General features: G+C 44.9%; 1 protein-coding gene across 1 annotated transcript in view; it reads left to right on the forward strand.

Annotated features, from left to right (window-relative positions):
- ATF6 (activating transcription factor 6) overlaps positions 1 to 17,248 on the forward strand; it is a 207,380-nt gene extending 190,132 nt beyond the window's left edge. The window contains exon 17 of the mRNA XM_025892064.2: positions 12,253 to 17,248. Coding sequence (XP_025747849.2) covers positions 12,253 to 12,461 — 209 coding nt within the window. The 3' untranslated portion in view covers positions 12,462 to 17,248. The remainder of the gene's footprint in view (positions 1 to 12,252) is intronic.
- The last annotated feature ends 3,366 nt before the right edge of the window (positions 17,249 to 20,614 follow it).

The raw sequence follows: 20,614 nt of genomic DNA on the forward strand, positions 1-20,614 counted from the left end.
CCAAAATCTGCCCCCTGTCAGAGACACTCTGCTTTTAATTTTTTCTGGCAAAGGGCAGACATGGTGGTTGCAAGGAACTCTGTGCTTGCGTGTGTTCCTTACGTCTCCAGAAAGACTCTTCAAGTCAGAAGCACAACTGTGTCCCCATCTGCAGTGGGACTGTTAGTGCTGTAACCAGCTGAAGAGGGAGAGTTCGACTTGTACCACTCGCTCCCTGCCCCACATTCAGAAATGCTAGACATTGCTTAAAGGAGCCAAAGCTCTTTTTGTAAGTACTTTGACATTGTGCAATAAAGTAGACCATGTATATATTGGTTATAAAGAAAAAAAATCAATGGTGGAGCTCCTGTGGAAGGTTTCTTAGAAGTGGGACTTGAAATGGGCCTTAAAGGATTAATGGAATTTGACTGGATGGAGAATTTGGGTGAAGAAGAGCAGAAGGGGCTACTTTTCTCAGTAGAGGAAAAAATACCCACGGAGATCCAATGCATGGTGTGTTGGGATGGTCAAAACTGGACTCAAGTTGAGAACTGGAGAGAAGATTGACAGGTGTAGTGGAGTCAGCTTAGGGACATTCTGGAAAGCCTCCATCTGCTCTGACACTCACTGCACCACTTCACTGTAGTCCCACCTTCCTTTCCCTTCCACTACTAGGTCTCCCCTTTCGGGCTGCTTTCCTTATTTTTCCTTTTGTTTGTCTTGGTTGAAGGTTTCTCTTGTGATCTGTGAATTGGTGGATTTTAATCTCCTTTCCGTGCCTCCCCTTGCACACACACATACCCCCACGGAATTCAGGCACAGACACCAACAGCCTTTCACCACCTGTCCCCAGCCTAGCTGATGCAGAGCCAACTACCTCTTGTTAGGATTAGCATCTGATTCCCAGGAGAAATCAGTTTTATCCTATATGCTTCTCTGCAAAGCATTGAAGTCTTGTGACTTTTTCAGACGATACTCTGTCAGTTTTTGGATCTTTAATTCTGTTTATGGTCAAGGTTCGGGCATGTGTGTTAGCCACCTCCCAGCTAAGAGCCTCTTGGCAGGCCATTTGTGGTTATTGTGCATTTACAGGCTGTTCAAAATTCCACACTGCCCAGAGTTTTTCCACCTCCTGTGTCCAGGCACATTTTCTGCTTCCTCAACCCTACTCAAGCGTTCAGAATCACAGCTTCATGTTCATATTCGAAGCCCTTCGTTTCTTTTCCTTTTTATATGCCTGATTCATTTAAAGTATTTAAAGTATCCATTTTTTACACCTTTTTCCTGACTCCAGTGTTTCATCTCACCCTGCGTATACTTCAGGAGGCCCAGAACAGAAGATTCCTTGTGTCACTTGTGTAGTACCCACGTGTTTGCTGATAGAGGAGGGAGAGCGAGCTTTAACATTTCACTCCATGCTGTTCCTTTTGGGTCAACTTTCCCCAAACAGTCAAGGTCTTTCTTCATTAAGTACACAAAAACAGCTTGGCAGTCCTGTCACATAACGGCTCTCACAACCTCCTAGTGGGATGTTTGCCCCGCTCTCCCGTCAGAAAGCCCCTGCGCCTTGACGCGCTTTTGACGAGGGCGCTGCACATCCACAGTGGGGACCTGGCCTGCGGTGCAGGTGGGCAGTCCGCCTTCCGTGTCCTCCTTCAGAGGCTCGTCGTCACCTGCCTCCTGGAGCCACCAGAGTCTTCCGGTTCTCATCTCTCCAGTAGAACTTGCTCTGTTCCTCTTCATTCACACTGAGGCACAAATGATGGGCAGTAGTTAAAAATGCTGCCCTTTCCAGGGGTGGTCAGTTATTAACCACACTCAAAACCTTACAGTTAAAGGGTCACAGGAGCTCCGCCTGCCCTTTTGAGGGGAGTTTCAGAGCCTCTGTGCTGATCTGGAAGTGTACCGTGAACAGATGCCTCACAGCCCAGGGGAGGGATCATGAGTTATCATCAGCTGTTTACCAGTCTGTCCTCCTTTAATTAAAATAATGCAAACCTCATCAGTAGTGGTGAGGTGGTCTCACTGACTGTCCAAGGGGGTCAGTACTGAAACACCCCAAGAACTCTTCAGTGAGGTCCCACAAGGTGGACGGAAGATCATCGCTCTAGCCCCCTGATCTGTTCTTCAGAGGTTTGGGTAACTTGGGGCTCCCCACAGGACGTCACTTCACACCCAAAGTACGCAGCTTGTCACGCAGAAGGGGCTTCCTGAATCCAGCTGAAGGCATTCACATCCTCTCTGGTGGGTTTTTTTCTGATAAATCTGCTTGTTTCCTTGCTGCGGAAGTTACCGCCTTCAGAAGGGAGTGAAGAACACAACCCATTTTTTTAAAAATTTTTATTGTTATGTTAATCACCATACATTACATCATTAGTTTTTAATGTAGTGTTCCATGATTCATTGTTTGTGCATAACACCCAGTGCTCCATGCAGAACGTGCCGTCTTTAATACCCATCACCAGGCTAACCCATCCCCCCAGAACACAACCCATTTTTATGGCCATCTAGATGATACCTTGTCTGAGGCACCTGGGTGGCTCAGTTGGTTAAGCGTCTGCCTTTGGCTCAGGTCATGATCCCAGGGTCCTGGGATCAATCGAGACAACCCCACCACCCCCGTTGAGCCAGGGAGTCTGCTTCTCCCTCGCCCTCTGACCCTCTCCCCATGCATGTGCATGCGCTGTCTCTCTCAGGCACATGGGCTGTAATGACTTTTGCAGGTGGTTTGGGCTCTATGAGGGCACCTAGTCTTGATCTTAAATTGTCATCTGGATTCCAAGTTAATCCAGAAAAGCAGTAAAAATTAATAATGTGTGTTGCATGTCTCTAATACAGGTGTTTTCCATTATCTGCTCATATATGCCCCTGTGTGCGTGTGTGTGCATTCCTGCACTCACACGCACACAGCCTTTTTTCATTTTTCTGAAACAGGGAGTGACTCTAGTTCCAAAAGCAAATGATTGGTGTGACACCTAGAAAGCTGAGCCCGGCACATGTTCTAAGTGAAATGTCTCCAAATCCATTAGGTTGTCTCTCTTACAGAGGGCTGCAGCGGCCTGTGAACTTGGAAAAGAAAACACTTTGATAGGAAACACTGGCTAACTTACAGGCATTCAGATGTAATTCTCTAAAGATAAGCAAATGACTTCCACAAGGTGGTAATGAAGGAAGATCCGGACACCGCCCGCCCCCCTCCCCTGCCCCACCAAGCCTACAGCTGCATAAGGAGCATTTCCCTCTGAAAACTAGATGAACTGCTTTTCCACAACAAAGGGTAGAAAGACCACATCCAGATGGTGAGAGGTAGACACACAGTCTTACCAAAACCCCATTCCCCAGCACAGTGACAGACAATAGGGAAGGATCTCACCAGCCTGGTGCTTCTCCCAGAGGACCAACAGGTTGGTGCCCCACATCAGGTACCCCAACCCCTGGGATCTGCACTGGAGAAAAAGCCCCCAGAACATCTGGCTTAAAAAATGAGTGGGGCTGATGTCCAGGAGACCCGAAGTGCTGCAGAAACGGAGATGCCCCTTTTAAAGTACTCACAGGCTCACTCATCCCAAGGCCCAGGGGAAAAACAGCCATGGCTCAGTCGGTGAGGCGTCTGCCTTTGGCTCAGGTCATGATCCCAGGGTTTTGGGACACGGGCTCCCCTGCTTCTCCCTCTCCCACTCTTCCTGCTTGTTTGTGTTCCCTCTCTTGCTGTCTCTGTCAAATAAATAAAATCTTAAAAAAAAAAAAAAAGCTGGAGGGGCAGGGGACAGCTGAAACTGTCCTTGGACGAGAGGCACTGGTGATGCCAGTTTTGTGCTGCACCCCCCCCCCCCCCCCCCCCCGCCCCGCGGGCGGGGGGGGGGGCGGGCCCCCCCCCCCCCCCCCCCCCCCCCCCGGCCAGGGCAGGTGAGCGCCAAGCCAGCCGTGGTCGCAGCATTTTCCCCCTCCCAGCCTCCAGCTGGTGCACTTGCAAAGGCAAGGCCCCTCTCCTGCTAGAGTCCTTAGTCCACAGGCATGCTCACTTTCCTGCCGCCTTTCTGAAGCCGGCGAGTATGCCCTGCCCCCTACACTCTCCCCCTGCCTAGTTCAAGCCAGCAGGTACACATAGTCTACACAGGGGATGCCCCCTTGATCACCTGGCCCTAGTGGCCAAGGGGGCTGGTATTCCTGAGCTCCATGGGAAGTTACAGTTGGGAATACAGTTCTTGGCAGGCCACCACCCCTAGAGCACTACACAGACAGCAGACTGAAACACACAACCTCAGTCTTCCTGGGGAAAACACAACCTCAGTGTTCCTGGGGAAAAGATCTGATATCCTGGAGCTTCAGCCTGAGGGACAGGCTTCAGGTTTCCCACACATCTGAAGGTTAATGAGGTGCTCCTAGGGAGTGTAAGCCAGGGAGATATGTAAGCCAGGGAGATACCACCTTGTACATCCCCTTGGCCTCACTACAGCTCTGTAAGACCTCCCAGAAAGGAGCTTATACATTCATCTGGACCCGTTATTACAGCTGTTGCCCCAGCAATACCTCCAGACTCTTGGTCTGGAGACCATCAGGGATTACAATTGTAACCCCACAGGACTGTATCTACTTGAATATTTTAAAAGCTGTTGGCCTGAGGGATTTTGCTCTCAATTGCCTGAAACCAGGTGCTAAATGAGATTCCTCCCCCTAGAACACTGACAGGTCTTGGCACACTCCCAACAACAGGTACATCTCTAGAATTAATCAGGTGGTTTAGACGATCAGAAAGGTTCAAGAGAAAATCAAGAGCTAGGGCAAGGTTGAATGAGATGGTTTATCACGTACACAGGCCACTCCTTCAAGACTGAGAGGTAGCTACTTCACCTAATACATAGAAACACAGAGAATTAAGTAAAATGAGGGAACAAAGAAATATGTTCCAGATGAAAGAAAAAGACAAAACCTCAGGAAAAAAGACTTTAATGATTCAGAGATAAGTAATCTATTGATAAAGAATTTAAAATAATGGTCAGTGAAGATGATTACCAAACTCAGAGGAAGAATGGATGAACACAGAACTTCAACAAAGAGAAAGAAAATATAAGAAAGTACCAAACAGAAATCCACAGACCTGAAGAACAAAATAACTAAAAAATACACTACAGGGGTTCAGCAGCAGGGTGGGCAAAACATTAAAAGGATCAGTGAGCTGGAAGACAAAACAAGGGAACTCACCCAGACAGAGCAGCCAAAAGAAAAAAGAATTTTTAAAAATGAAAGTAACTTTAAGGGACCAAAAGGACATCAAGTAGAATTACATTCACTTTATAGGGTTTCCAGAAGAAGAAAGAGGGGCAGAAAACACTCTCTGTGGAGGGAAACAGACATCCAGATCCAGGAATCCCAGAGAATTCCAAAAAAGATGAACCCAAAGAGATCCACACCAAGACACATTATAAATTAAAATGTCAAAAGTTAAAGATAGACCCTTAAAAGCAGCAAGGGAAAAATAAATTGTCATGTACAAGGGGACCTCCATAAGGCTATCAGATTTTTCAGTGGAACTTTGCAGACCAGAAGTGAGTGGCATGACATTCAAAGTGCTGAAAGGAAAGAACTTCCAACCCAAGGATACTCTATCCAGCAAGGTTATTGTTCAGAATTGAAGGAGAGCTTAAAGAGCTAAAGCAGTTCATCTCTACTAAACCAGCCTTTCAAGAAATGTTAAAGGGACTTCTTTACACTGAAAAGAAGTGGCAGTAATTCATAACAAGAAAACCTATGAAAGTAAAAATCTCACCAGAAAAGCTAAATCTATAGTAAAAATAGTGGATTCATTCACTTACAAAGCTAGGATGAAGCTAAAACACAAAAGTAATAAAATCAACTAAAATTTACAATAGTTAAGGAATACATAAAAAGATGTAAAATGTGACATCCGAGACAGAATGTGGGGAAGAGGGGTTAAAAATGTAGAGTTTTGGCAAGTGTTCAAATTTAAGTTGCCATCAACTTAAAGTAGACTGTTACATACATAGGATAATGTATGTGAGCCTCATGGTAACCACAGAACAAAAACTTATAGTAAATACACAAAAGAAAATGAGAAAGGAATCTAAGCATATAATACTAAAGAAAGTCATCAAACCACAGAGAAGTAAGAAAAAGAAAGAAACAGAGAAACTACAAAAACAGCCAGAAAACAGTTGACAGGGGTGCCTGGGTGGCTCAGTTGTTAAGCGTCTGCCTTTGGCTCAGGTCATGATCCCAGGATCCTGGGACCAAGCCCTGCATCGGGCTCCCTGCTCCATGGGAAGCCTGCTTCTCCCTCTCCCACTCCCCCAACTTGTGTTCCCTCTCTGAACTGTGTGTCTCTCTCTGTCAAATAAATAAAATCTTAAAAAAAAAAAAAAAGAAAAAGAAAGAAAACAGTTGACAAAATGGCAATAAGTACATTCCTATCAATATAGTCACTTTAAATGTAAACAGACTATAAATTCTCCAGTCAAAAGACATAGAGTGGCTAAAGAATAGTAAAAGGCAAAGAAGGGAAATACATAATGGTAAAGGGGTCAATCTAGCAAGGAGACATAACATTTATAAATATATATGCACCCAATGTAGGTGGACCAAAATATATAAAGTGTTAACCAACCGAAAGAGAGAAATTGACAGCAATACTTACATTGATGGATAGATCATCTAGACAGAAAATCAGTAAAGAGACATCAGCCTTAAGTGACACATCAGTAAGTTCAGAAGGTTGAAATCCTTTCAGGCATCTTTTCTGACCACAATAGTATGATATTAGAAATCAGTTACAAGAAGAAAACTAGAAAAACTACAAATATGTGGAGATTAAACACATTATTGGGTCATAGAAGTCGAAGGTGAAATTAAAAAAAATACCTAGAAATAAATGAAAACAAACATAAAATCTGTGAGATGGGCAAAAGAGGGAAGTTCATAACAATACAGGCTTATTTCAAGAAACATCTCAAATTTATACCTAAAGAAACTAGAAAAAGAACAAACAAAGCACAAAGTTAGTAGAAGGAAAGAAAGAAAGGTCAGAGTAGAAATAAATGAAGTAGAGACTAAAAAGATAATGGGAAAGATGAGTGAAACTAAGAGCTAGTTCTTTGAAAAGATAAGTCTAGCTAAAGGTTTGTCTATTTTGTTTACCAAGAAAAGAGAGGGCTCAAATAAATAATAGCAGAAATGAAAGTTAAATTGATTCCACAGAAATACAAAGGAACATAAGAAAATACTATGAACAATTATATGCAAACAAATTGGACAATCTAGAAGAAATGGATAAATATATAGAAACACAATTTTCCAAGACTGAACTACAAAGAAATAGAAAATCTGAGTAGAGCAATTATGAAAATCGAATCAGTAATCAAAAACCTCCAAACAAACAAAAGGCTAGGGCCAGATGGCTTCACTAGTGAATTCTACCAAACATTTAAAGATTTAATATCCATCTTTCTCAAACTCTTCCAAAAAATTGAAGAGGAAGGCATGCTTTCAAACTCATTTTACATGGCCAGCATTACCCAGATACCCAAACCAAAGACACCACAAGAAAAGAAAATTGTAAGACAATATCCCTGATGACCACAGATGTAAAAATCCTCAACAAAATATTAGCAAACCAAATTCAACAGTACATTAAAATGATCATACACTACAATCAAGTGGGATTCATTGCAGGGATGCAAGGATGGTTCAACAATCACAAATTAATGAACATGATACACCACATTAACAAAAGGAGTGATAAAAATTATATGATCATCTCAAGAGATGCAGTAAAAGCTTGGACAAAATCAAACATCCACTTATAAAAACTCTAAACAAAGTAGGTATAGAAAAGCATACCTCACTGGGTGTTATATGTAAGTGATGAATCACTAAATTTTCATGAAACCGGTACTACACTATATGTTAACTAACTAGAATTTAAATAAAAATTTGAAAAGAAAGGGGCGCCTGGGTGGCTCAGTCGGTTGAGTGTCCGACTCTTGATTTTGGCTTGGGTCATGATCTCGGGGGGTTGTGGAATGGAGCACCTGGTCAGGCTCTGCACTCAGCATGGAGTCTGCTTGGGATTCTCTCTCTCTCCCTCTCCCATTACCCCTCCCCCTGCACTCACGAGCTCTCTCTCTCAAATATTTTTTGGGAAAAAAAAAAGCACACCTCCAATAAAGGCCATACATATATCACAAACCCACAGCTAACATCATGCTCAATGGTAAAGAGCCGAAATTTTTCCTCTAAGACCAGGAACAGGACAAGGATGCCCACTCTCACCACTTTTATTAAACATAGTATTGAAAGTTCTAGCCACAGCAATTAGGCAAGAAATAAAAGGCATACAAATTGGAAAGAAAGAAGTAGAACTATCACTATTTGCAAATGACATAATACTACAAAATAGAAAACACTGAAGACCACACAAAAAAAGGATTAGTAGTGATGAATTCAGTGAAGTTGTAGGATATAAGATCAATATACAAAAATCTGTTGTTTCTATACATGAATAATGAACTGTCAGAGAAATCAAGAAAATAATCCCAATTAGTTACATCAATAAGAATAAAACACCTTGGAATAAATTTAACCAAGGAGGTGAAAGACCTGTGTACTGAAAACTCTAAGCCATTAATGAAAGAAATTCAAGAAGATACAGATAAGCAGAAAGATATGTCATGCTCATGGATTGGAAGAATTCATATTGTTAAATATCCATACTAACCAAGGCATCCTACAGATTTACTACCATTCCTATCAAAATACCAATAGCATTTTTCACAGAACTAGAACAAGTAATTTTACAATTTATGTGGAACTACAGAAGACCCTGGATACTCAAAGCAATGTTGAGAAAGACCAAAGCCAGAGGTATCATGCTCCCTGATTTTAAACTAGAACACAAAGCTATAGTAATCAAAACAGTATCGCACTAGCACAAAAACACAAAGATCAGTGGAACAGAATTGAGAGTCCAGATATAAACCTTCACGTATATGGTTCATTAATTTTTGACAAATGAAGCAAGAATACCCAAGGGAGAAGAGACAGTAAATGGTGTTGGGAAACCTAGATCCGCTACACACAGAAGAATGAAACTCGACCATTATTTTATACCATATAGAAAAATTAACTCAAAGTGCATTAAAGACTTGAGGACCTGAAACCATAAAACTCCTAGAAGAAAACATAGGTGGTAAAGTCCTTGACATCCACCTCAGTGATGTTTTCTTGGATCTGACTCCAAAGACAACAGGGAAAAAGCAAAAATAAGCAAATTGGACTACATCAAACTAAAAAGCTCTGCACAGTAAAGGAAACTATCAACAAAATGAAAAGGCAACCTACCCAATGGAGGAAGATACTTGCAAATCATATATGTGGTTGTGTTCATATCCAAAACATATAAAGAACTCTTAAACCCAATAACAGAAAAATCCAATTAAAAAATGGGCAGAGCAATAAAACAAACATCAAGTAGAGCATTTATTCATTATCTTAGTAGCAATGAAATTGCAGTTCAGATGTTAAAATTTGACTGAAGATGTTATAACCAAGTCATGTAAAAAAAATGGTGGAGGATCTAAATAGACATTTTTCCAAAGACATCCAGATGGCCAACAGGCACATGAAAAGATACTCAACATCACTGATCATGAGAGAAATGAAAAAAACCACAATGAGACACCACCTCACACCTGTCAGAATGGCTGTTATAAAAATGACAAGAAACAACAGGTGTTGGCGAGGATGTGGAGGAAAAGAAACCCTCATATATGGTAATGTAAATTGGTGCAGCCACTGTGGAAGAGGGTATAGAAGTTCCTCAAAAAACTAAAAATAGAAGTGCCCTATGATCCAGCAATTCCACTACTGGTTATCTATCTAAAGAAACTGAAAACACTAATTTGAAAAGATATATGCACCCCTGTGTGCACTGCAGCATTATTTACAGTAGCCAAGATACGGAAACAACCTTCTTGTCCATTGATGGATGAATGGATAAAGATGTGGCGTGCACGTGTGTGTGTGTGTGTGTGTGTGTGTGTTTGTATACAGTGGAATAGTATTCAGCCATAAAAAAGAAAGAAATCTTGCCTTTTGCAACAACATGGATGGACCTAATGGATGTTATGCTCAGTTAAATAAGCAGACACAAAGACATATACCACAAGATTCCACTTATATGTGGATTCTTAAAAAATCAAACCAAACCCAGACTCGTAGAGAACAGATTGCCCGTTGCCAGAGGCGGAAGTGGGTTGGAGTAGGGAACAAAATGGTAAAGAGATCAAGAAGTACAAACTTGTAGTTATAAGTCGTGTGGATTTAATATACAGCTTGGGGAATATAGTCAATAATAATATATTTGTATGGTGACATGATAATTAGACCTACTGTGGTAATCATTTTGCAATGTATATAAATGTGGAATCATCAAGGTGTACCAAAATAATATTTTATATCAGTTATACCTTGGTTTTTTTAAAAAGCTAAGCAAATGACTTAATTTTCATTGCATGTCTGTAGGACTCATAAAATTGAAGTGTCCATAGCAATGGTCTTAAAGAATAGTAGGGTTAGTTACTGCACAGGGGCAACCAGCTGTTCTTCATCTCTAATAAGGCTGGGAAAGAAGGAAATTAGCTTCAACTGTAATAGAAGAGATTTACAAGACTTGTAATGAGAAATTAATCATCAACCGAGAGTATTTTAAAAATAAGAGCAGATAGCCAGTGAGTAGAAGTAGAGGAATGATGTCTTCCATCGGTTTTGACATAGACTATAACATCTGCTTGAGGAACTTAAACTTGATAGCTTAATAGATCCAATAGTTTTCAGCGTTTGGGAAATCATAGACCCCTTTGAGAATCTGATGGGGCTCCTCTCCAGAAAAATGAACACACAAATAAAACTTTGCATGCAATTTCAGGGAACTTACAGACTCCCTGAAGTCTATGCATTAGACTCTAATTTAAGACCCACTGGATTAGAGGATTTCCGTTAAGTACTAAACTGTGACACACTCCATGGCTTAATTTTCCCAAACATAACGATGGAATCTGAAGATCAGATGTCAAACTTTGGATTTTCTTCCTCTAGATTTATCATACTTGGCATGCACAGTGTTGAAGTAAAAACAAAAAAATAGAATTCTTTTAAATTCAATTCTTGGTCCTAGAGAAGCCAGATGTTTAATTTTAAAAGTCACTGGTTGGCTGTATATCATCTTCATAAACACACAGTAAGACTAGGCCTTCGCCCGGTCCCCACTCCCAGCTCCGCATTCATGGGGGACATGCAGACAGAGATGCCGGCATTATTCCACATTCACACACCTCCAACTGCACTGCTGTGAATGGCTGGCTGGGCTTGGAGAGACTGTCTACCTACAATTCTCTTTAGTCTTATGCCCCAGTTTCATTGACTACAAGTTGGAAAATGACTACCCAGAATACAAATCAGGCAATAATTTGCCCTCTCCTTAAAATAAAGCACGTTCACCCTCTTAGGAAGTAAGAGCATGTGTGTGTTAAACTTGGGATGAGTTCCTCCAGACTAGGTAAGTGAGTGCAACCCTGTGTGGTTTTCCCGTTCCCTCTGCAACTAGCCTCTAGTTTACCTGCAAGTCCTATAGCACTGCCTCTAGTCCCAAATTAGAAACGTCCTTGTCTCTTATACCCGGAATCAAGAACTCTGGAATCCCACACTTCCCGCTGGGCAAGAACATCATTGTCACATCTGCACCTTGTTGTTGGTCTTCACTGTCCTTTATGCTGCTAAGCCAAGCCTTAAATTCGTAGCTGGGACTGTCTTATTGAAATAAACACTGCTGATGAATGGGAGGCAAGTGGTCTCAGCCAGGGTCTCCTGGGACCATGCACACCATAGGTTGGTTCTTCTGACAATTATTCCTTCCCATTGTTGAAGGGGAGAGGCACTTAAGTATTCTCCCCTCTACCCACTGCAGCAATCTTCACATGATACCTGTGGACAGATACTCTGGGGTGAACTCTGCCACTGCTCCAAGACCTTACTGGGCCAATAAAGGTTGTTTCGGGAGCTGGAATTGAGGAGGACAGGCCATCCCGGCACCTAGCCCAGCTGTAGCTCAGCTTAGTGACTGATGGAGCCCCTCCCTTCCCTAGAAAGCCTGTTGGCAGTTCACACCCATAAAGCTTATTTAGGTCTCTCTGGGATTGAAGCTTATGGTAGAATCGCACATGCTGGTGAATATTTATTCCTTGTGTGTCTCCCTCCCCACAGAGAACGTGATCAATGGGCAGGATTACGAAGTGATGATGCAGATTGACTGTCAGGTGATGGACACCCGGATCCTCCACATCAAGAGCTCGTCAGTTCCCCCTTATCTCCGAGATCAGCAGAGGAATCAAACCAACACCTTCTTCGGCTCCCCGCCAGCAGCCCCGGAGGCAGCCCACGTTGTCCGCACCATCCCGGAGTCATTACAATAGACTCTGAGGCTGTGCCAGAAAACACGGTGGGACCCTGCCCCCGCTGCACTGGAGAGCTGGGGAGAGACCTGTTCCTGTCTGCCTTCTTGGTGGCAGGCCGAGAGCTGCCTCACAGTAGGGTTCCAGGGGTAGCAAGAAAAGTTGTTTTTCACGTCTGCCCTTCTACTGGGAAAGCACTGATACTCAGACACAAGGGCAGTGGCCTTTCTCCGACGGCAGATGTTGCCTGCATCCTCCTTGCTGCCTGGCGTCGAATTTTTTCTGTACCTTCCTAAATTGCTTTTCCTCCTGTATTTCTTTTGTTTAAATAGTCCTCTTTAAAATAAGATCTTCTTCCCTTCTCTGCCATTTCACTTATTGATAAAGAGATTTTTATTTATAGCTGTACAGCACACTGATGTTTCCAGTAATTAGAGTTTTTATTAATTTAATGCAAATCCATTCTGGATATTGTGCTTACTGGAAACAGATTTCAAAACCAGAACAGCCAAAAACGTCCCCCAAAAGAGTCAAGACAATTGAGGGCTTTAGGTAAAAGGGGGAAATCCCAATTGGGTAAAGTTGGTCTTTGCCTGGGAATTGTGGCTCCCACCTGAGCCGGTGTGTGCGTAACTGCGTGGGGCACTGGCACAGGGCAATGGGGTGGAGAGACTGTCAGGGAAGAGCAGGGTCCACGTGGGCCAAGGAAGGAGGAGCCAGCTCTGTTAACACACATTTAAAACACTGCAGGTTTTGATGTGACTGGAGTTTGATGAAAGCCACAGCAACCTTTTTTTCTGAGGCCACTGAGTGTTAGCGTATGTGCTTATATGTTCTCTGTACTTGTCTGGTGCAGGTCCGTAAGGACCCCGGGACAAATCCTTCAGCCTTACTGTGAATCCCCACCCACGACACACCTTCTACTAGTATGATGATAACTGAATTCGGCTAAGGAACACGCAGGGTGATGTTAAGCAAACTAGTTTTTTTTTCTCATGAGAATTGGCAGGTATTTATTCCTTAAGACTCTGCAGACAGGCCAGCTTGGATTCCTGTTCAGGGAGTGCATCCCACAATCCTGCAATAATTTTCAGTTTCTCCAGTGAATAGACAGTGAAGGAATTAACTTTTTTGTCCTCCCATGGTAAAAAAAAAAAAAAGAAAGAAAGAAAGAAAAAGAAAAAATAGCCCTACTGTGTTCCCTCATATCTTACTGTACTTTGACTACTTTCTTCTCCTCTCTGGTGTTCTGCCTTCAGTTTCTAAAGTGAGTCTTCCTGTTCTCCTATGAAACCTTGCACTTTCTTGCTAGAACTCGTTCTGCAGACATGGCTTCTTACCCTAATCCACTTGCCTGGGTCGGCGTTCTTCCCTTCCAGTCCCTGCTCCGGCCTCCCATTGCTCTGAGTTGGAGGAGGAAAGACTGTGGGTGCAAGTCCTGTGGGGTGTCCCGCGGCCGGCCCCCTCCTGCCCGCAAGGGTCAACCTGGCTTCTAAATAATTCTGAAGAATCACTCAGGCTTCCATCTCTGGACAGCGGCGCCTCCGTGCCCAAGCTCCGATGGATGCGCTCCGAGGAGATCTGTGTAACTTCGTGCGGCCAACGGGGCGCTCTGCTGCCCGGGTCCCCAGGAATCTGGGGTTTGGTGGCATTAACAAGCCTGCAACAGCCCCCACTGCGGCTGCTGTCCAGGGCGACGTCCACACGGGAATCACCTTCCCCGGGGCCGCTCCGCCTCTAATGGGCGCCAGGCCCACGCGGACAAGACCTGCACGTGGCAGGACAGCCTTCTCTCGGGAGTGTCTCCTCCCATCGTGCACACCAGCCAAGCACGTAGCCATGGCCCTGGCCAGGGGGCAAGGGGACATGGTCATTCCCAAGCTGCTAGTCTGCCCGAGCTGTCACCGCTGTCACCGTGGCCACGGGCACGGCCTTACAGACGGTGCTTCCTGTCCCGTGTGCGGACTCTGACCCACAGGCCAACTGCCCGCTTCTCGCCCTGTGCTCAGCCTTCACCCTCCACCCCAGCTTCCCTGACCGGTCCAACCAACGGTGGCAGTCACGTCGCGTCAGCCCACCTGGATGCCTCTCCTGCAGGTGGGGATGCAGGTGCCGACGGCAAGGAGTCCAGACCGCACATGGCAGCCTGGGAGCCGCGCCTGCTCTCCCCCTGGTTTCACGTCTCAGGAAGGGAGGGAATGACAACTACAAGGCAGTAATCTCCTTTTGTAATTACTGTCAAAGCTCTTACTAATTCCTGGGCCCCACAGCAGTTCTGCCGTAACATCTGTGCTCGCCCGGGTTAAGCATGTTGGGAAAGAGAAAGTGGCTATGCCTGATGAATAAATTAAGCTGCTGTTTGGGTTTAGTTTTAGGTTGAAATCACCTTTTGGGGATTGCAGCCAGGAACGATGGGGGCTCTGCATCTAAATTTATTAAGCTTATATTAAGTGGGATTTTGCAAGCTTGTGGGATAATTAGATCAACGAGAGGACGCAAGCCCACCCATGGGGTAGGGAACTCTCTTCCCTTTGCCCCCCACCCCTCCTACCCCAGGAAGTGGCGGCGGGCCTGGCTGGGACCGATTCTCCCGTCTGCTTGCAAGCCCCACGTGTGGAGGCTTCGTGGCAGCGGATGGTTCCTCGTACTAATTACGGAGTCAGGCATCCGGGCTCCCCCGCCACAGGGTTAGCTGCCCCAGCAGAACATCAGCCTGGTAGTGTAAACGGCCTCTTTCCAAAGTTGGGATTTGTAAAGGCATCATCTTGAATCAAAAGTTTGCCATGCTTGTCATTTAGAAGCTTTCCATTACATTACTGGGTGAGGTTTATCTTTTCACAAGTAAAAAAACAAAAACGAAAAAACTAACTATAAAATCTCAGAGCATCTTCGAACTTTTTTCTAAATGACTACAGGCTCCAGCACCAAGCTGACACGTCTTTGCCTTTTCTTGTGAGCAAGAAGTAGACACGGAGGTATTTGAAAGCAGCAATGTTATGAGTCATTCTTGAGTGTTCTGAATAAACATTACTTAGAAACAGACAAGCAACTTGGGATTCAAACTGATTTTTCTATCCTTTTTAAAGAGACACTGTCCTGACAAATCTTCCAGGCCTGACTCTCCGCCCCCTCCCACGTCCACCCCGGGCATGAGCCCCCATCAGCAGTGACCCTGATGAGATGCCGTGGCTGCAGCCTTTGGGGTGATGGAAACCGTACCCCTCTCCAGCTCCTTGAAACGTTTGCACTACTTTCTGGCTCTTGCCCTCTCACTCAGCTCAGATTGTGAAACTTGGCAGAAAAATAGCACAGGGAAAAACCCGTATTTGACTTTCAAACACTGAAAAGTTTCCAAGTGACTTCTATTCTCAGCTACCTAGGAGAAGTCGCCCCTTTTTACCGACGAGCCAGTCAGACCCCACGTCCCCTGCAGCCTGACCTCATGGACGCTTTCCACCCAGCGAAGCCTGGTCCACTGCACCCGCATGGGCAGCAGAGTCCAAGGAACTGAAGTTCGAATGAAGCCTTTCATCCCATTGGCTGTTTCAGGCACATTAACCTCCCAAGATTGCTTACTGCTAGAACTGACAGATGCTTATCACCACCTCTGGACCCCACATTTTTACCAGAATGTTATTTTTGTGCCGCCTGAGTCATTCTAATGTGAGAAATTAGGATCTTTGCTGCTAATATGAGCACTAATTATATTCATACCTTAAAAACAAGAATAAAGCCTAAAGAAAGGAAATGTGAGAAATTTTCATTCCTACCCTTAGTCACATTTGGGAGGGGACAACTTCTGTGTCCCCCACCCCTAGGGGTTGTGGTCGATTTTTAATTTTCTAGGAAGACAATACTGGACTACCGAAACAGATGTTGCTCGATCCCGGATGGAACTATGCATGTAAAAGCCGTTTTCTCCTACCTGAAAATAGAAATCAAGAGTGTAGCCTGTTAACTTATATTTTTAGTGACTAAGCTTAAAACAGAGTTTATTTTAGATAAGTCTAGAGCTTTGAGCAGATTGTTCTAATAGTTGTGTTATCTGTCAGGTTATGAAAAGAATGACAAAAGCATCTTGATCAGGAAATTTGGTCCTGTGCATGAATCATGTCATGGCTAGCCACTGCCAAATAGTGGTCCCGGTCTCGACATAATGGTTTTCTGACTAAGCATTAGAGGTATAGCACATTAAGAGAATTATATTAGTTTGGGGAACTGAGAAGTAAATAAATTGTAGTTTATCATTTGCCAAGGTCAGCAGACAGCACCGTTGGTGACCACTAGTTAAACCAGGAGGCTTCATCTTGCGCCCCCCCCCGGGGGGGGGGTAACCCCAGAGAGAGACCACTAGGTTGACTTTCACAGTCATTGTCTATCAGACCATTCAACTCAACACTCAGCCCTAATTGCCAGGTCAGTCATCCGGTTAAGAGGGGGAAAGAGAACTGTAGATGAAAACTACCAGGTACTGCTGGCCTTAAGACACCAATTCCCTGTTTCTCATCCTGTTGGCAAGTGTGGTTGGGCCAAGACCCATCGTGCTTCATCCATGGAGCCATCCGAGCCAGAGGAGCGAGTGTTCACCAAGACTTTGACCAGGATTTTCCTTCTGAGGTTGCATCCACGCTAAATTAAGAGCAGGTTAAAGATGAGGAGCGACGAGGTACCAGTCCCTCCTGCAGTATGGCGTTGGTTTACGATGCATAAAGAAACCATGACAACAGACTCACATGGTTTTAAGCAAGTCTTCACAATGCAATACTTGTTCTTTGTCTAAGATTCAAATAAAGAATTTTTAAGCTTGCCTTATTTTGTTCTGTATATAGAGAGAAAAAACCCAAAATGAATCTTCAACGTGAAGAGATTAGTAATGAAAAGGGAAACCTAAAATGGCTTGTGGCCTGTTACTGTTTAGATGAAAACAATAGAACTCTTTTCCACTCTTCCCCGCCCCCCCAGCCTGGTTAACTAAAATTTCCTTTATTGTGTCCAAATATTTCAACTGTAATCTTATCAAGGAGAAAAATTTGTCTAAGAACTCCGACTTCATCCTTCTACATCAGGAACCTGGGTTACTCAGTCACACCACAGGCATCTTCCCAGCCTGGAATGACCAATGTCACCGTGCACGCAGCTTGTCCTGCAGGCTGACAGCAGAGTCCATGGAGGGGTGAGTAAGGCAGGCGCTCACTGAGCATGCAGCGTATGCCTCAGACACCACTCTGGGCTCACTAGTCCCGCTCTCCTACTTCAGTCCTCCCGGCAGCCTGGTCCTACCACGGTCATGTGACTAGGAAGCGGATTAACCAGTATCTGGACCCAGGCAATTTTGCTCCAGCAACTGGATTCTTGGCCACCATATTGTTCCACTGCCAGAGACCGATCCGTGCAAGTCCTGCCCTGACAGAGCTCACAGTTGGCCTGTGGAGCCAGATACAGAAATACACAAAATTAATAACATCAGGGTTCAGAGGCAAAACTACATGTGTTTCCAAAGACACTGTAACTGACCTCTTTGGAAAGTGAGACCCCAATTCCCCTCGTCTGCCGAGAAAGTTAGCTGACACTGGAGGATGGGCTGAGCAGCAGAAAAGAGAAAGTGGGATTGAGCCACAGGCTTGGTCTCTGGGTGCTGGAGCTGTCAAATGTAAATCCTCTTTATCACCCCAAACCTTCAGTTAAAAAAAGCCTGCTGCACACACAGCTTTGTGTCAGTGTTGTTCAGGGAAGGAAGAAAAGGGAGGATGCTTGCTGTGGAATTAGTGAGAAGAGCTCGCGGACAGTAAAGCAGGATGATTTAAAACCAGAGAGTCCGTGAAGCCACAGAGGTGAACAGGGAAATCCTCCTTCCCCTGCCCCCAAGTCCTATGGGATTGCCTTCTGGGACCTCCCTCTGTATGTGGGGGACGGTTCAAGCCAATTTGCGGATCTCAAAGGAGAACCACGGCTGACAGTTGCATTGAACCACACACAGTGCCACGAATGGAGGGCTTTTCTCACCCATACTCTGCATCTAATTGTTCCTCTCGTTAGACCACTTCTGCTGTTCTGTTTACCCTATTGGATCTATAGCCTGCTTCACTCCCATCACACGCACTTGGTGTGATCTGTACACAAACGTGGGCAGAGAATCTATCCCTCCATTCACTTCCTAACAGCTGATGCGTGTTTCAACACGCCTGCCAGACTGGGCTAAGCATTTATGAGCATTAGCTTGTTAGGCTTTATGGTAGCCTTATCACATATGTATGTACTATTATTCACGTGTTCCAGATAAAGAAATTGGCACAAAAGATGAAGGAACTTGCCCAAGATCTTACAACTAGCACATACCAGAGCTGGGATTGGAGATGAAGTCTCTCGATTTTCAAACCACATTCCTTCCACTATGCCACGTTGCCACTCATCCTTTAAAGCCACAAAGGAAGCAACCGGAGACAAAGTAGAGAGGAAGAAACCAAGCCACATATCACAGGCAACCAGGGGGTGGAGGTGTGTTCAGGACAGAGGGACGGTAGCTAAGACACAAGACCCGACAGTGCCCATGGGTGTTCTGCAAACTCCTTCCCTCCGAAGCCACATGCCCAGTGCTGGCTGCATGTGGAGCCCACAGGGGGCTGTGTCCTGCTGCTTCTGGACCTCAGTCCTTGTGGTCTGCATCCTGGATGAGTGACCCGGTGGGGTGAAGACGCGCTAGGTGGCTCAATAATTGAAGGCCCCAGGCGCAGCTGACCTCATCCCGCTCACGTCCAAGAGCCCAAGTGTGACATTCAGCCCTGTCCCCGGCTGCATCCACTGCCTACTCTTTCCATCAAAGTTCTGTCTACAAAATTTTCACTGCTGAATTAACTTTTAGTACGTATGCTGACTATAAGATGGGAAAAGATGCTTCTGTAAGAGATTGCTGATGTCTAGATCCAAAACTAAAATGTTTTCGTCCAGAAGGAAAGGAGAGATCTTCAAAAGAGATGGAACATGGCCATATTAAGAAGTGGGTCACCTGGTTAGAATATTTGCAGCACTGAATCTCCTGAAAACTGTGCTCATTCAGATGGGGGGGGAGCCTTGTGGTGCTAATCCAAAAACCCACACAACTATACATTATTTCCTGATGTTGACAGTATAGCCCTACATGGGTGAGCATCAGCTAGTTACAAAGGAAGAATGGGGGACCCCCCAGCCAGCCCTGATGCTCATTTCTTCTGTGTCCTGCTTGACTCAAAGCCTCCGGGGTTAGCCACACTGCCTGAGCACCCAGTGGAACTTGCATTCTTGGGCTGCATTTTGGCACAGACTGTGGGCTAGAGGTTGTGGCCCCAGAATTTAAAACTTTGCCACAGATTCTAAGTGTTGGCCCAGGCTCAGACACGTACCACCAATCTGTGGGAAAGATTGGGAATGGATGAACCAGACAACATCCTTGTCCTCAGAGACATATGAATGACGTCTCTTCCCTGGGTCCGTGGGGTCACCCCTCTATTCCCACAGTAAAGTAAATTTGCAGGAGAGGGTAAGATTTCTGGATAGCCTGAAAAATAAGTTTATTTAGACACAAGCTGCTCTCAGGAGAGCTTTGGGACGGAAGATTCATTGGCCGGTGTCTTTGTCATGGCCACAGAGCCCACCCACTCCCTTGGCTGCTGGTCCTAGGACACAAAAGAATGCATTTCACCACATTGCCTCTGGTTTCCTGGCAGTGCTGGACTTCTCCTCTGCTAAGTGACTTGTTCACATCAGACCCACACATCGCCCCCTCCAGCCTGGCAGCCTGGAGGAAGGCAGAGTTGCGGCAACCCCCACACCACTAGCCCTGCCGTTCCCATCAAATCCTCAGCAGGAGGGGAACTGGAAATTCATCTTAATTTGAACAGTATGAGCAGGAAAAGATGCTGCAACATTTAACCTCTTGTTAAATGGCTCTACGGGTCACCACTCAGGTGAGGACAACTAGAAGCACATTCCAGTGAGCAGCACATTTGGGGCTGATTCTGTCTCCCCAAGATTTATAACCTGGTACAAGTCAACAGGGCATGAACAGTCCAAGGAGGGAAAAATCTACTCTTAGACAGATGGAGAGTGGGGGCTCCCATAGCTGCTTCTTGCCCTTCTCCTTGCCAAGCTCACCCCTGCAATGGCTTGTGTGTACCCGCCACCCCTGCATGACAGTGAGC

Source organism: Callorhinus ursinus, unplaced genomic scaffold (assembly GCF_003265705.2).
Source record: "Callorhinus ursinus isolate GAN/ISIS: 27379988/994484 unplaced genomic scaffold, GSC_fseal_2.0 scaffold54, whole genome shotgun sequence".
In the NCBI taxonomy this organism is placed as follows: domain Eukaryota; kingdom Metazoa; phylum Chordata; class Mammalia; order Carnivora; family Otariidae; genus Callorhinus; species Callorhinus ursinus.